Source organism: Apaloderma vittatum, unplaced genomic scaffold, assembly GCF_000703405.1.
Source record: "Apaloderma vittatum isolate BGI_N311 unplaced genomic scaffold, ASM70340v1 scaffold10809, whole genome shotgun sequence".
NCBI lineage: Eukaryota > Metazoa > Chordata > Aves > Trogoniformes > Trogonidae > Apaloderma > Apaloderma vittatum.
The window spans coordinates 22,059-37,028 of record NW_009734655.1 but is presented as its reverse complement, the minus strand read 5'-3'; the positions used below and the strand labels follow the sequence as shown (position 1 = coordinate 37,028).

At 43.2% G+C, this 14,970-nt stretch overlaps 1 protein-coding gene across 1 annotated transcript in view; it reads left to right on the top strand.

Moving 5' to 3' along the window:
• The first annotated feature begins 653 nt into the window (after positions 1-653).
• Positions 654-14,970, top strand: part of LOC104279170 (nuclear receptor subfamily 1 group D member 2-like) — an 18,343-nt gene continuing 4,026 nt past the window's right edge. Inside the window, 7 exon segments of the mRNA XM_009876362.1 lie at positions 654-948; positions 950-1,067; positions 3,029-3,117; positions 4,066-4,210; positions 5,829-6,445; positions 10,036-10,221; positions 14,039-14,249. Of these exon segments, the coding sequence (XP_009874664.1) occupies positions 859-948; positions 950-1,067; positions 3,029-3,117; positions 4,066-4,210; positions 5,829-6,445; positions 10,036-10,221; positions 14,039-14,249 (1,456 nt within the window). The 5' untranslated portion in view covers positions 654-858.

Sequence of the window (14,970 nt, the reverse complement as noted above, 5' to 3'; positions counted from 1 at the left end):
AGCAATTGCTGTTGCTTACAAGCAAGAAAAAGGAGCCTGTGAAAAGCCAGAACTGCTCCCAGGTTTGCCTGAGGACAAAAAGCTGTTTCATCTGAGGGATTCTCAAGTGTGTCAGATTGCAAGACGCGGCAGGACAGAGGCTGTTTGCAAATAGCAGCCTAGCAGTTGGAGTTGAGCTGCTGCTAGAAACGCTACAGAAGCTTGCAGTCGGACAAATGGTGTTCAGTAGGCTAACCAGGCTGCAGCGCTATTTCTTGCCCTTGCCCACTTCGCTCCTGCATCATGAGCACCTCCCAGCCCTTCCTTTCTGTGCCTCTGGCGCGTAGCCTGCGTGAAGCCTTTCTCTCTGCCCTATTTCTGTCCCTAACCTAGCTTGTTTGCATTCTGGCTCCACAGTGCTCTAAGATCCTGTCTTTGCTGTGGCACCAGACGAGCTCTGCTCAGAGGGTGGCCAGGGAAACCCTCCCTGGGCCACCCTGGCCCTCTCTCCCCGCTGCCCTGTCCTGCCAGCACCATGGCTTGTTGCTCCATCTTTTGGCTCTGCCATTTCCAGCTAGGCTTGGATCGGAGGAGGCTGATGAGACCGGGGAAGGGGATGAAGATGGGGCAGGTTGGGAGGTCAGCTGTTGAAAACAAATGGAGAGGAGCAAGCTGGAGGGAGGGAGGGAGGGAGGGAAAGGAGTGCACCCAGGGACACGTGATGGCTGGGTCTGGTGGTGCTGGGTCACGGCGTGGCTCACATGGCAGCGGTGCATGTCTGCTTGTTATGTCACTACGTGCCGCCTTTTTTTTTTTTCTTGCCTTAGGGGGTGTGATAGCTTACATCAGCTCTTCAAGCTCGGCATCTAGCCCAGCCTCATGTCACAGCGAGAGCTCAGACAGCGGTTTCCAGTCGTCCTCTTCGCCTGTTCCATCTTCTCCGAACAGCTCCTCCTCGGAAAGCAGCTGCAATGGCCGGAGTGGCGAGGGCTCCGATGGGGCACCGAAGAGCGATCGGCTGGAGGAGGCTGTTAAAACAAACCAGTCGAGTGTGGCTGGTTTGACAAAAGGCCATAACGGAGTCACAAGTATGTTTGGTTCTGGTTCTGGAAACCACCATTTTCTCCATATATATTACAACCCCGTATGTTAGAACCAATGGTTTGCTGTGAAGGCACATAGCGAGGCCCTCATTTTTATCTTTTTGCATTTTACATACGGCATTGTCGTACAGATGCTAAGAGATGGAAGTCCCATTGCTGCTAACTTCAAACGGTCTATGAAAACAGTCCAGCTTTATTTCAGATACTCACCAGTGAAAATGGATCTTAATAAAAATCAAACACATGGTTAAAAAGATGCAGTGAGGTAAAGGCAATAGTAATCAGAAACTGCTTGCAGGAGTGTTTATGGAACTACCTTGCAAATCTGGTTTCTCTTTTTTTTTTCCTACTCTCTCCCCTGCCTCATCACCTTACCTCCACCAAATTTCTTTGAGCAACTAAATAAGTAAATTGCCAAACCATTATATTGTGTTTATGTAGCTGTAGCTGAGACCTTTATCTTTTTGATTCCAAGTCTTAATTTGCGGATGTAAGAAATAAAGTTCTTGTAAACTGGAACTAAAGGGTAACCTTTTAAAAATGCATCTAACAGTCCAGCTATTTGATTCACACTTTTTTTTTTGTAATTGGAGAAGGTGAGCGATAAAGAACTGTATTTCTACAATTTTGGAAACGCAGGAATCAGACTGAGTACTGGAATGAATGTTTCAGCTCAGCTGGAATTTAGACTAGTCTTTTGAAGGCTGAATTCTTTTATTGGCAGAATTGGTTTATTTTGAATTGTTATGAAGCTAGAATAAGTATAACAGTTCTACCTGAAAAGTCTTAATTTTTTTTTAAAGTGTACCTACCCTAAGTTTTTAGAAAGAGCCTTTACTTCTTAAAAAATTGCTAGCGACTAGGGATTTGGTGTCAGAGCAGAGATTCCTGAAGATGGAAGCTGCTGCAAACTTTTCACATGTATACACAGATATATAGCTAGTGCCGAGCTAGAAATGTTATCTTTTTTTTTTTTTTTTTGAAAAAAAAAAAGGAAATTTTGCGGTTTGGTTCTGTTTCAAAACCTTACCAAAAAAAAAAGTTTTAGTTCCTCTTTACAAATGAAACCCAAATGTCAAATAAATTACTTTTCTGATAGAATATGGTTCTGTGGGAGTATTTCGAGCTGTCTCTGTTGCTCTCTGTTAAGATAACTTTGTGGTTACTGAAGTCACTGGTAAAATTCCCATTGGCTTCGGTGAAACCAATGTTAGACCAGCATTTAAGACTTTCAAAAAACCTCTTTACTGACAAGCTGAAATAAAGTAGATGGGGAAGAACTTAAAAACCCAAACTGTGAGTGTATTTACAGGGCTGAGAAGGTATTTTCAGGTTCAAGCATACAAGCATGTCGTTTTGGGGATGCACTCAAATGGGTGGTCTTCATGTATGTAGATGTGGCTGAGTTGCCAGTCCTACATTGTTATCAAGTAGGTAGCATGTATGACTCCTTTACAGTATATAATAAAATTAAGTATCTTTTAATATTTCTGTTTTTAAGAAAAAGATGTTTATTGTTTGTTGGTAAAGCCATAGCTTTTATATGGGCTTACTTGTCCTGATTTGAAAAACAGACTGAGCCTGAACTTTGGTGGCCTGGTTAACTAAATGGCCCTTTTAAAAGTGCATACATGCAAGCAGACTTTCTTTTTCTGCGGTTGAGTACAATGCTACTGTGATTGAACGTCCATTGAATACGTGCTTTCTCCCTATTCTGTTGAGTGCTTCATGTTTGTCTTTTTTTTCCTCCCCTCCCTTGCACTGGTACCTTCTGAACAGTTGAGAGGTTTTGTACATTCTTCTTGTCTGTTCTTCTGCTGTAATTTTTTTGTATGTTGAACTGACCTGACATATTTTGCTTTTAGTCCAGGTTTTAAAAGCTGGAAACTTGTTCCTGCAGTTGTCATTGGTTTTCTGTATCTTTGACTTTTCTGTTCTGATTCTAGAATTTAATGGCATGGTTCTTCTTTGCAAAGTCTGTGGAGATGTCGCTTCAGGATTTCATTATGGTGTTCATGCCTGTGAGGGCTGCAAGGTGAGCTATATTTCTGCTCACCTTTCTACTGGTGAAACGTTCAAGTTCTCCCCATAGGGGAAAAGTGGTGATACTTCTGAAAAAAATACCAGTATGCTTCTCTGTTAAGTGTAGATCTGAGAAATTTCAGATAGTGTTTAAGTGATAGGAAAAACAAACGGCTTAAGAATACAAAGCATTTTCCAAACTCTGCAGTCGTTTCTGTACTTGCTCCTTGTCCAGTCCTGCCTGACCTTGAGTGCATGGCAGAGAACAAGAACTGGAGACAGCGGTGGTGAGGACCGTGTCACGCAAGACACGTGAATGTTAATTGCATTAAGAGATAGTGGGTGTGAGTTGTCACCTGGCCTGGGACACAGAACAAAACAGCTTTGGAAAAGCAATTCTTTACCACGGGGAAAGCCAGAGCTAGGTGCTTGCATGTTTACGTATAAGTAGATCTGTAGATCTGTAACACTACAAATTTTGTGTTCTGTGAACGAGTTGATCAACTGAGGGGTTATGTGAAGGAACCACCTTTGAAGGTCACGTGGTGCAACAGGATGTTTTTGTTACCAAACTGTGGATTCTGAAGTCAAAAGATCTGATTCTGACTTTGGTCTTTGCACTTGATGTCGTGGGAGGTCGAGGGCTTATCTTATAATCTGTCAGTACAGTGACAGAAGTAATACTGGAGCTATTTTGCTGTTAGGTCCTGACTGTGAAGAGAACAACGTAGTATCTTCTATGGTTAGAAATCATGACTAGTTTTTGTTATACACAGATCATGCACGAAGGGGAAGTTACACAGTGTAGTGAGTTCTTTCAAGTAACTTGGCGCTGATGGCTCCGAATCAGCCAGTGAGACGCAATGAGGTTTCCTGTGCTTGCGGAGAGGTGAATCTTGGCCTGAGGATTTGACGCGTGTGCTGTAGTAATAGTTGGGGGTGTGTTTTTGTTTGTTTACAGGGATTTTTCAGAAGAAGCATTCAGCAAAACATCCAGTATAAGAAGTGCTTGAAGAATAATAACTGCTCTATAATGAGAATGAATAGGAACAGATGCCAGCAGTGTCGATTCAAAAAATGCCTGTCTGTTGGGATGTCAAGAGATGGTACGTTCCTCTACTGAGCAGTGATCCTCTGGGAGAGAATCTGCTGCCCACCTCAGAACTGATTGCTAAGGGTCCTAACGGTGAAAAAGACAGCCAGCCCTGTTGTAAGGGACAAGTTCCCTGTCTGGGAGTGTTTAGATCAGCTTGCCTCCTTGCTCTGCAACTCTCTCGAACTAGTGTTGTAATAATGGCCACAGAGCTGTCCTCCCATCTCCAGAGGCCGGTGCAGTGGGACGCACTGCAGTGGTCTGTTAGGGGGACAGTTGTAGCAAGAGTCTCAAGTTTGTTTTAATGAATTAATATTTATAGCTGTATCCTGCCTGAATCTGAACAAGACTTTTCTCTTTTTTCTTTTTTTCCCCCCCCATTTGTTTTTTGTTTTGTTACTGTTGGTTTTTCAATGCAAGGGAATTCTGCCCAAGCTGATAGCCTTGGAGTAATCATTATAGAGCCTAAAGAGTTAGGTTTGGCTGTGTGGGGCAAGCATATATCTGCTCCTTTTTTATTTTGTATTTCTTGGACTGAGGGGAAAGACAAGGAGGAAGGGGTGATTTTGAGCTGTGTCTCTGATCTCCTCACTGGCTGTGCACTCCTTGCAACTTTTTTTAAAACATAATGCTGAAAGTGTAGTTCATTAGTCTGCTGCAACTTACAGTCAGGAACCAGAACTCTTCCTCCTGTTTCACTTTTTAATTTTCTCTGTGTGTTTATTTCACAAGAACTAGGAATCTTGGGCTGTTAATAATTTCGTGGGTGGAGTGTTAAAACTTATTTTAAATAATTGCTCTGAGTTCTTGTCATGCATAGGAGTTATTTCATCCCCTAGGCACTTGTTTGCGCATAAGGTTGCACCTGCTTTAATGAAAGAGGTTTAGTTACGTTAATGATGGACTACTGCGTGAACATAATTACATCAGTCGAAACTGGTTGTAAGCCCTTGTAGGGCTGTGGTTGGACGGGGTGGTAGAGGCAGTTGTAGATTTCCTAGGACAGGGTCAAAAGGGCTGCAGCCGCAATGATGCCCATCCCCTTGCCAGCAGAAAATGTCCTTGTCCAGGCAAAGGTGTCAGGAATATTTGCCAAGGTAAGCTTCATTCCACATTGATTCTCTTAATTGTTTTGGCAAGGTGTATAATTGGTCCATAAGGAGCTGTCTTGTAGGTCTTAAATATGATATGAACTGTGTTTAAATTCATCTAATTGTCAGCTCACAAAGTTGTACTGATTTAATTGATCCAGTCTTAAAGCCTGGCACTTAATTAACACAACTGTGTGTATAGTCCATAGCCAGGTTTGTAGCAACAGGGGAAAAGGCTTTAGAAATTGTGTACTGTAGAGCTGCCTTCTCTTTGTGTGTAAGCAGCAGCATATAATTCATATCTCTTGCCCGTCCTAAGCCCTGGAAGCTCCTTGACTTCAGTGGCAATAGCCTTGCCATAGTATTGGCAAGAGCAGTTCAAGTCTTGGTTTAAAAGGCAAGATTATTGGTTCGGGTGTGTATTTTTTGTGTATGCATGCTGGTTTTTCAGTTTGCCTTGATGTTTGTTTCTTCTCCTAATGCTTTCAGGATTGACTTTTTTTTTCCCCCTCCTCCACTTTTCATTTCTCTACCTGGTAGCTGTTCGATTTGGCCGTATTCCCAAACGTGAAAAACAGAGGATGCTGATTGAAATGCAGAGTGCCATGAAAACCATGATGAACAGTCAGTTCAGCGGTCACTTACCCAATGAAGCATTAACAGAACATCAAGATCAAGCGCCTCCAGACGACCTTTCCTCCAAGCCCAAACAAGAGCGGGAAACCATCAAAAGCCCTTCTCCCCCTCCTAGTGCTGACATGGCTAAGGAAGAAGTGATCGGGATGGTCACCAGGGCCCACAAAGACACTTTCATGTACAACCAAGAACAGTCCCAAAACCCGGCAGAGATGATGCAGCCCCAAAGTGGGGAGAGAGTATCCAAGAGCGCTGAGCAGTACCTCCTGAGCAACGAGCACTGTGTTGGCGGGCTCGGTGGCCCTCAGTACCCTGAGAGCGAGCAGCACCTTGGCGGACAGTACAAAGGGAGAAGCGCGATGCATTATCCCAGCGGGCATGCCGTGTGTTTCCCAAGTGGGCACTGTATGAACTTCACCGGGGGTTATACTCAGCGACTGTGCGATAGGATCCCAGAAGACGGCTTTTCTCCAGGCAAGAATGCTGCTTACTCCTGCAGCACCGGAGGAAGAATGCATCTGGTATATTGATATCTACTGTTCGATTTGACTTGGTGAAAGGTTTAATGGTGGGTGTGATCCAGCTGTGCCTCTTTAGTCAGTGAAGCTGCACGCAGTTGGCACAACTGCTGGAACTTAACATGGTGACACAAGTTTGACAGGGCAAATTGTGATGAGGGAGTACGAAGGCCCAGGTTGTGTGATGGATTTGAAATAGTACGAGTGATGGGGGTTCTTGGCTGGCTTTTTAGCAAACTGAAAGTAGACTAATGTCAAAGAGCATTGGTTGAAGAAAACTTGTGGGTTAAATTTTAACTGGTTTGACTTAAAATCGAAAATAAATGTTAAGAGTTTATTAATTCCCTTCTTCACTCAATCCTCTTGAGCACTTCACTTTCAAATAATCTACGCGGTCAGATATACTTTATTTTCCTAAAGGTATTCAGAGCAGATTTCTGGGGTGAATCCTCAGGGCTAGAAGTTTAAGCTCACCTTGCTAACTTGCTCTAAAATCTTTCTTTTTGGTAGTCTGTTTTTTGTTGTTCTTGTTGTTGTTTGCTTTTTTATATGGAGTGTGTATGTTTTGTTTTAATGGGAATAGGCTGATTCTATGACAGGCAGTATAACATACAGGCTAAACAGAACCCACAGCCTATGCATCCTTCTCCCTTTGAACATCTTCAGATCTGAGCAGAGGCAGGAGGAACATGTGCAGTTAAATTGCTTGAGAGAAATTCAGGGTCTTTTCTGTAGTACTTTACACAAGTGACACCCTGAACATGGTTCTGGGAACCTTAGATGACTTTGCTAGAGTGTTTTCTCACTGAATTCTTAACAAGGATGCTTCCCATTTTCTTGTATATGTGTGGGGATTTTTCTGGTGTTTTTTTTTTCCTTTCCTTAACAAGTCCTTCCTGTTTCCCTTGCACCTGCTGTTTCTCTGCCATTCAGGCACACAGTTCTGTAAGCGCCTTAAAATAGATTGTCCTTCTCTTTATCACTGGAACCGCCTGGGATGAGAGAACATAACATCCTCGTTCTCATCCTGCGCTCCTGTTGAGGAGCGTGAGCCCCTGACCTTTCTGAAGTACTTGAGCTGCCCATGTTTCTCTTCCTTATAGTTTGTAAAGATTCTTCACAGGTTCTTGAAGGCCCGTGAAAATCTGCATACTGCGAAGGTTGTTTGTTCTGATGCTGGATTTACTTGTTTTATTGTTTGTGGGTTTTTTTTGTTTGTTTGTTTGTTGGTTTATTTGTTTTCTTCTTTAGCTACAGCATATGTGGACCATGCCATCCCTAGCAGGCTCTGACCTTAATTGCAGACTCTGAGTGCGACACCATGGCAAATAATGACCATTGCCAACCTTTCTTCCTTGCAGGGAAAGTAGGTGGAGTCACTGTGATGGCATTCTTGGCAGTCCTGAGAAGCAGAGGTTAAACCTGTCAGTATGGGCAGGCAAAGGGAGTGGTGGTGCCTGCAGAGGCCCAGCCAGTCCATTTGACCGGTGCATGGCAGCTTCAGGGAGGTTTAACACAGATAAGGATGAGGAAACAAAACCGAATCCAACAGAGCGCTGCGGAATCGCGCCTCTCCACCCTGCCCCACCTCGTCCCTGACACGGATGAGGGTTTTGCCAGAGAACTCAATGTGAGCAGGATCTGACCAGAATGAGTCAGGAGCGGTAAGGGAGTGTAATTAGGCTCTGAAACAGTATGCAGAAAGATGTTCAGGGTTGGGTTGGGTTTTTTTTGTTTTTCACTTGATGCCCCCACAACTGGGAGAGCAGAACAGGTTGTTCCTGAAGAGGTTCCTCTAAAGAAAGCTAGTGACTGCACAAGCTGACAGCTGCTTCAGTGGGAAGCCTGTTAGAGTTCAAGGAGCATCTAAATGACGCTCTTAGTCAGATGGTTTAGGAGCGAGAAGTTGGACTTGATGATCCTTATGGGTCCCTTCCAGCTTGAGACATTCTGTGGCTCTTGGGCAGAGGTCTTGAGACCTTAGACATAACACACAGCAGAGGAAAGTGGCAGTTTCCCCTTTGGCCTGAGTGCTTGGAGGTTAGGGTAAACTGTCATAGGATGCGAAGTTGAGGTTTTTGTGTCCCATTCAGAGTGGGATGCTCAGAGATCCCTTCTTTTCAGTGAGTACTGTATTTTTAACAGTACCTGTGTCCATATCATGGACAGAGCAGTGGTTAGTGTCAGCCGTGCTTCTGGATGTATGCCTTGACCTCTCCTTTTGCCAAAATATTTCTTGATTTGCAGTTTATGGAAAAGGTCCACCTCTACCCCACAAGTAAACAAATAGTTTGGGGTGTTGTCCTCAGACACACAAATGAAGTTGTTATTTACAGCTGAACCAAGAATTCTGCAATGCTGTTCCTTGCCTTTTGGAGAGTTTTCTGCATATTGACCACCCAGTTAGTAACTGGCATTTGAGAAAACAAACAAAACCAACCAACCAGAAATGTATATTCATCTATTTATCTATTTCCATCTTGTTTTCCCTAGCTGTTGCCAAATACATACATGCACACACATACGCCTATATACCTGTTGAATATATTCTTGTAATGGATCTTAGGACCTTCCATGCAAAGAATTGCTAGACAATTATCAGATTTTGCCTTGCAAAAGCAGCATAGCTCTGAGGAATTACTAATCTATATCACTGTTTACTATTTGCTTTGTTGACATCATGTAGGATTTCATAGATGGTTTGGTATACTTGTGAGGAATACTTAAAGGAATGCTCTTCCTTGACGGTGACAGGGGAAATGAATATTAAAAAGTTTAAACGTCATTCAAGGATGTAAATTTCAGAAAGCAGAACCACAAGTATCTCAGAGCATCTGGTTGGGTTTTACTGAGGGAATTTGTTGGCAGTCAGCCTTGACTGATACATCTGATCTGATTGTAATGGATTTAGACTTCTCTGTAAAAAATCACTGTACATTTGGAGCATTTTGTCATCTTGTGACTGAGCAGAATTGGAATACCAGTTCCTTGGTCCTCCTTTAGTGATAGAAATAAAGGCAAACACGTAGGAGAGGAAGGTTGTTCTGGTAGTGAGGGTGTAAACTTGTGACTCAGGAATCCAAGGCTTAGTTAATTGCTCTGGTGTTGACACCTTTGTCACCTTGACTGAATCACTTTAGTTGCCTGCAAAACAAGAAAGATATATGAGAATGAATGTAGTAGTGACTGTGAGATTACAATTGATTGATTGCAAAATCCCAGTTAATTGTGAGATTACAGAGATAATACAAGTAAGAGAAATCCAGATGTCAGGCGTGAGTGACATCAGGGAAGAGTAGCATAAGCTGGGTTCTCTCAAGTCTTTCGCTGTAAACGGTGTTGGCATTTCCGAGGTCAGCAAATTTAGACTGCTAATGGACTGCCATGGGTTTTTTATTGTTTGTTTGTTTTAAAGGGAGGAAGAGAAGTCCAGATGCCTTGGGAGCTGACTGAGCAATACTGGTATTTTTTTTTTCTGTGTGTCATTATTGCAAAGTTTTTTTGAAGAATAAACCTACGTCTTTCAAGTATTTGTCAGTATTCAGAATTCTATTTTTACGAGGTGTTTCCTGTGTATGTTTTGTAAACTTCAGGTCTGCCCAATGAGCAAGACTCCCCATGTGGACCCAAACAAGTCTGGCCATGAAGTCTGGGAAGAGTTTTCCCTGAGTTTTACTCCTGCGGTGAAGGAAGTGGTGGAGTTTGCCAAGCGCATCCCAGGTTTCCGAGATCTCTCCCAACATGACCAGGTTAATCTTCTGAAGGCTGGAACCTTTGAGGTGAGACCACTGTGTGTATAGTGCAGACCCGACAAGCTGTGCATCAGTTTCACCCTCTTAAGAATAAAAATAAATAGAACTGGGTTATATGGGGCAAAACCAGCTCGTTTGCGGATGCTAGCTTTGAGCTTTGCGTAAGCTGATGGTATCCAGTGCTTGTCTGGTCAAATCTTGGTGAGCTCTCCCTCTTCCAAGTAGCTTGAAAGTGCTCAGCCCTTCTACCCTTTTGTTTTCTCTGAGCATTAATAAATGACTAATGAGGAATTTCTTGGGTTTGTGTAGCAGTGGTTACTTTGATAGCTACCTTTGCTTAGCCTGGAGAGAAACAGACTGCATCTGGAAGAGTGGATAGTTTGGATAGCTATCAGTTGACTTAGCAGTTTTGTCAAGAGATATGTTTATCATTCTGCATGTCCTTCCTTCTGCCACTGTGCTCCCTGCAAAAGTGAGGGTGTCTGTTCTTCCTGATCATCACTAGTCTTTGGTGGCAACGGGGTTGCTGAAGCCTCCATCTCCAAAGCAGCAACCCTGATAACTAGCTGTACTGCTGCAGCTCTGTAGATACCATGTGCCAGCTGCGGACTGACTTACTCTAGACTAATCCCACCAGGTCCTCAAGGTTCATTTCAGCCTCTTGGGAGCATGACATATATGTGAATTAGTGGTGTTAAATTGGGAATGATACCAGAGCTCAGTACTGTTTTATAATTAGTGACCTTCACCAGAGGACGTTTACTTAGTTTTAGTCTTCCAGGCTCTTGTGTCTACTGGAGACTGTTCACATTTTATAAGTAATCAGATGTGAAGTTTTAAACATAGAGGGCCAGACGAGCTGAAGTCCCAACTCTTCAATGGTGCTGTTCTTTTCTGGGGAAGGCAGGATTGGTGATGCTTTTGCTCTTGTTTACTTGATTTATTCTTTCAAAGAGGGGTGCTGGATTTCATATTTACTTGAGCTGAAGACATTTCTTACGTTGAGTCTTTTATCTGCATTTATACAGCCCAGTTCTAAAATGGGTAATTGTTGGGTTGAAAGGTACAAGTTATACTGGAAGACTTGGTGCCTGGAGCGTGTCAGTTCCTTTGTTTCTTCCGTTTTGCTGTCATGTAGTGTTTGCTGTTATACTTACTCTTGACCTTTTAATATTCATCTACAACTCCTGTAGCTAAGGGCTGTATTTTCACTTCTTCGGCTACAGCCTCTTATGTTGCTGCTCACATTACACGAAATTGCTGATTCCTTCCTCTGCAAAGTGTTATATTGTCCAGTGCCCTCAAGGAGGGTGGAAAATCAGGCTTGAACTGTTCATAAAACCAAACCTTCGTGTTTTGCGAGTGAAATGTTTTGTCTTGGCTCTTCTTCACCTCAAGCTTTTCTCAAGCCTCGTTCATATGCCTTTTTGCCAGTTACAAGCACTGCTGATAAGAAAGTTTCTGTGTGCAGGGGAATTAATACTAACGTATGGCTGCATGCTTATCCCTATTCACTTATTTATACGAAACATTAAGGATTTCTGTTAGTGAGCTGGTAACTGTAGTTGAAGGCCTATGTGGCATCTTAGCAACAGAAAAAACAAACCAAAAAGGTGCAGAGCAGTGGGGAAAAAAACAACAAAACAGGATTAATGAAGCTGTTGCAATAGAGGCAAAAGCCTGATGCATACAAGGTCATTTTTGCCTGCTGCATAGCCAAACTAAGATACCCCAACATCTGTGTGTTAACAAAAGTATCTGAGTAGAAGTACCACCTCTGAGATTCTTTGGGCTCCATTGGGCACCCATGTGTGGCTGTCTTGGCACTGTGCTTACCAGCAGCTCCTATTCAAGGGAGCTTCTATTCAAGGGGTGCTTGTTTGTTTGGGCGTAAGAAGATGCATGGAGACAGTGTTGGTGTAGAAGCAGCATAGCTGTGTATATTCACACACATGCAGGCTAAAAAGCCCTCTTAGAACTGGGAATACTGGGGAGCTCAGTATACTATGGTGGCATGCGCATGACTTTGGGAGCTAGCTCAGAAACAGCAGTGAGCATAAAATAAGGAACTCAACTGGATTTCTGCGGGTCCTCCACCACCTCCGCAAGTCTCCACTCCAAACGTAGTCGATAGTAGAGCTAACAAGCCCCTTGGATCCACTGGGGTAGTGACTCAGTTTCTCCAAAGATTCACAATCTTGGCAATTTGGCTGAAGGTGGTGGGGAAGTGAGCAAGCTCTTGCCTGTGTGGAGGTTTTTGTGTGCTTATATTGCTGTGGTCAGGTGATAGGGTTGATGAGGTGTATCCTCAGCATGCACAAGTAGGAATCTGTCTTGAAGTGAAACGGGATGAATCAATCATGTGCTATGCCATAGTCTAAACCGTTCTTCCTTGTGTTTGAATGGTGACATTGAAACCTACAGGCGAGGTCTTTGCCTTAGCATTAAGTCAACACAGGCTTCAGTTTTGAATACCAGCATTAATACTGGTTGCTCATTATCTAAAGTTCATGTTTCTAAAGCCCAGTTCTGTCAGAGGGATACCATTTTGAACTGAGAGGTTGTTGAGTACCTGGTGGGGCCCTGCTAATGCACAAATTTAGCTTTGTCTGCCTGCCCTTTGTCTCCTTTTGTTGTATTCTGAGGGCTTGTGCACCCACGTTTCTGCACTCTGTTCTGAATGTCATCAAAGGACATATAGCTTAGCTGACAAAGGTGAATAATACGTAGTCCACTGAGATGTCATTTGGCTGTTAAAGTTTAGGAGCAGGTCATGTAATGTGCGTGAGTGGTGTTTGAATTCTCAAACATTTTGATTTTTTCTGAACCCTCCCTTCTTAAGCTTGTGAGAGGCAGTACTCTGCTGAAAACCTGGTTCTCCTCTCATCTGTAGTAAACATTTAAATGAATGCAGTTATGTAGGGTAAGTGAGAAGAGCTGACTGTCACACCAAGAGATTACAGCAAGTCTGAAGTTTTAACCAATGCCAGTTGGTTCATTTTCTTCACATAAGAAAGCTGTTCTGTGCAAACCTTGCAAATGTAAATAAGGTTGTTGAACATGAGCAAGTGAAACTTTACAAGCCATTCCAGAGGGAAACATTTCACAGTACGGCTAAGAAACCACAAGAGAAATTTCAGCCCAGAGGGGTAAGTTCAGCACATGGCAACTGCTCCAGCCCAGGTGCTTATACCGAAAGGGTATTCCCAGCTGCAGCTACAGAGCAGGGGTTGTTCCAAGCCCTGCTTCCTGAGCCTTTTGAAGGCCGTAGATGTGGCTCCTTTCTGCCAGAGCTCATTAACATTCCTGTGGGTACAGCGATGTGGCATGGTACTTTCCCAAAGAATGCCTAGTGGGCCAGACCATCGGGTGGTGTTTCGATGGAGCTGCTCCACTTTACGCCAAGCGAGAATCTCGTTCAGTACCTTCGTTTTGCTCTTCATAAGCGTGGCTGAGAAAAACATTTCTTGTAGTGCTCTGTGTGCCTTTGGCTGTTTGGTGGCTTAAGCAAGTTGTCCTTCTGGCATATTTATGAATGGCATTGTCTTTGTGGCTCAGGCTGTCTGAGGCTTAAATTTTAATTTTCGTCCCTTTGATGTGCTGTAGCCCCTCCCCTGCATCCACTTGCTCATTTTTTCACCTGTTTGTTTCTCTCAGGCTACTGAGCCAGAGCTTGCACTGGTTTTTACAGCTCAATAGCATGCTGACAGTTTCTGTATAGAATGCTTGTACAGCAGTTGATGAGGCCGTTTGAATGATGTTAAAGGTTTTAATTTTTTATTTGTCTTTTCTGGAAATCCACTGATATTTACCTGTTCTTATTGTCATTTCTTTCTTTCACCAGGTTTTAATGGTACGTTTTGCATCTTTGTTTGATGCAAAGGAACGTACCGTCACTTTCCTGAGTGGAAAGAAGTACAGTGTGGATGACTTGCATTCAATGGGAGCTGGTGATCTGCTCAACTCGATGTTTGAATTTAGTGAGAAACTGAATGCCCTGCAACTTAGTGATGAGGAAATGAGTTTGTTTACAGCAGTTGTCCTGGTATCTGCTGGTAAGGAGAGAAAGTTAACTTGTACCTTTGTCAAATTTTGAATATTGCTCTCTCTTAAAACATTTCTGTAAAGTGTATGCCTTGCTATTTCACCTCTAAGTGAAGGTTGTAAGCTAATAGCACCCTGTAATTTACTTTTTTACATACCTGCTCTTTCTAATACTGCCTTTTGGAAAAATGTGACAGTGGGCTTATATTTTCATACTGCTTTCTACAGAATGGAAAAATACATGTCATAGCTGCCCGATGTATGACTCATCTTAAGTTTCACAGGACAGCATCAGTGATATTACTCCTGACTTGCACAGCCTAAGTCTTAGGATAAGGTGGTATTTTTACTTCCAAGTGCTGTCATTGAAGTCTATGGCATATCTTACTTAAGTCTAAATCCAACAGTTTGATCTCTGCCTATGTCAGCAAGAAAGCCCTATTCATCTATGTTGTAGCTTCTTAGCGCTAAAGGTCTGCCAATCCACTAACATCTTCGCTGCCCTCGTATCTTGTTTCAGTCTTGTTTCAATCCCTGGCCCAGATTCAAAGAAGGATTAAGCACCTACTTCTGTAGTATTATCTAAAGCCTCAAATTAGGCACATTAGCTCTACATATAATGCCTGGAATACAAGAGGCAGAATCCCTGCTTGCTGGGTAAGGAGCTCTAGAGGTAGCTAGCGGGAGCACTGGCAGTGCGCACGTGTCCAACAAGCCAGCGTCTGGGGGGCC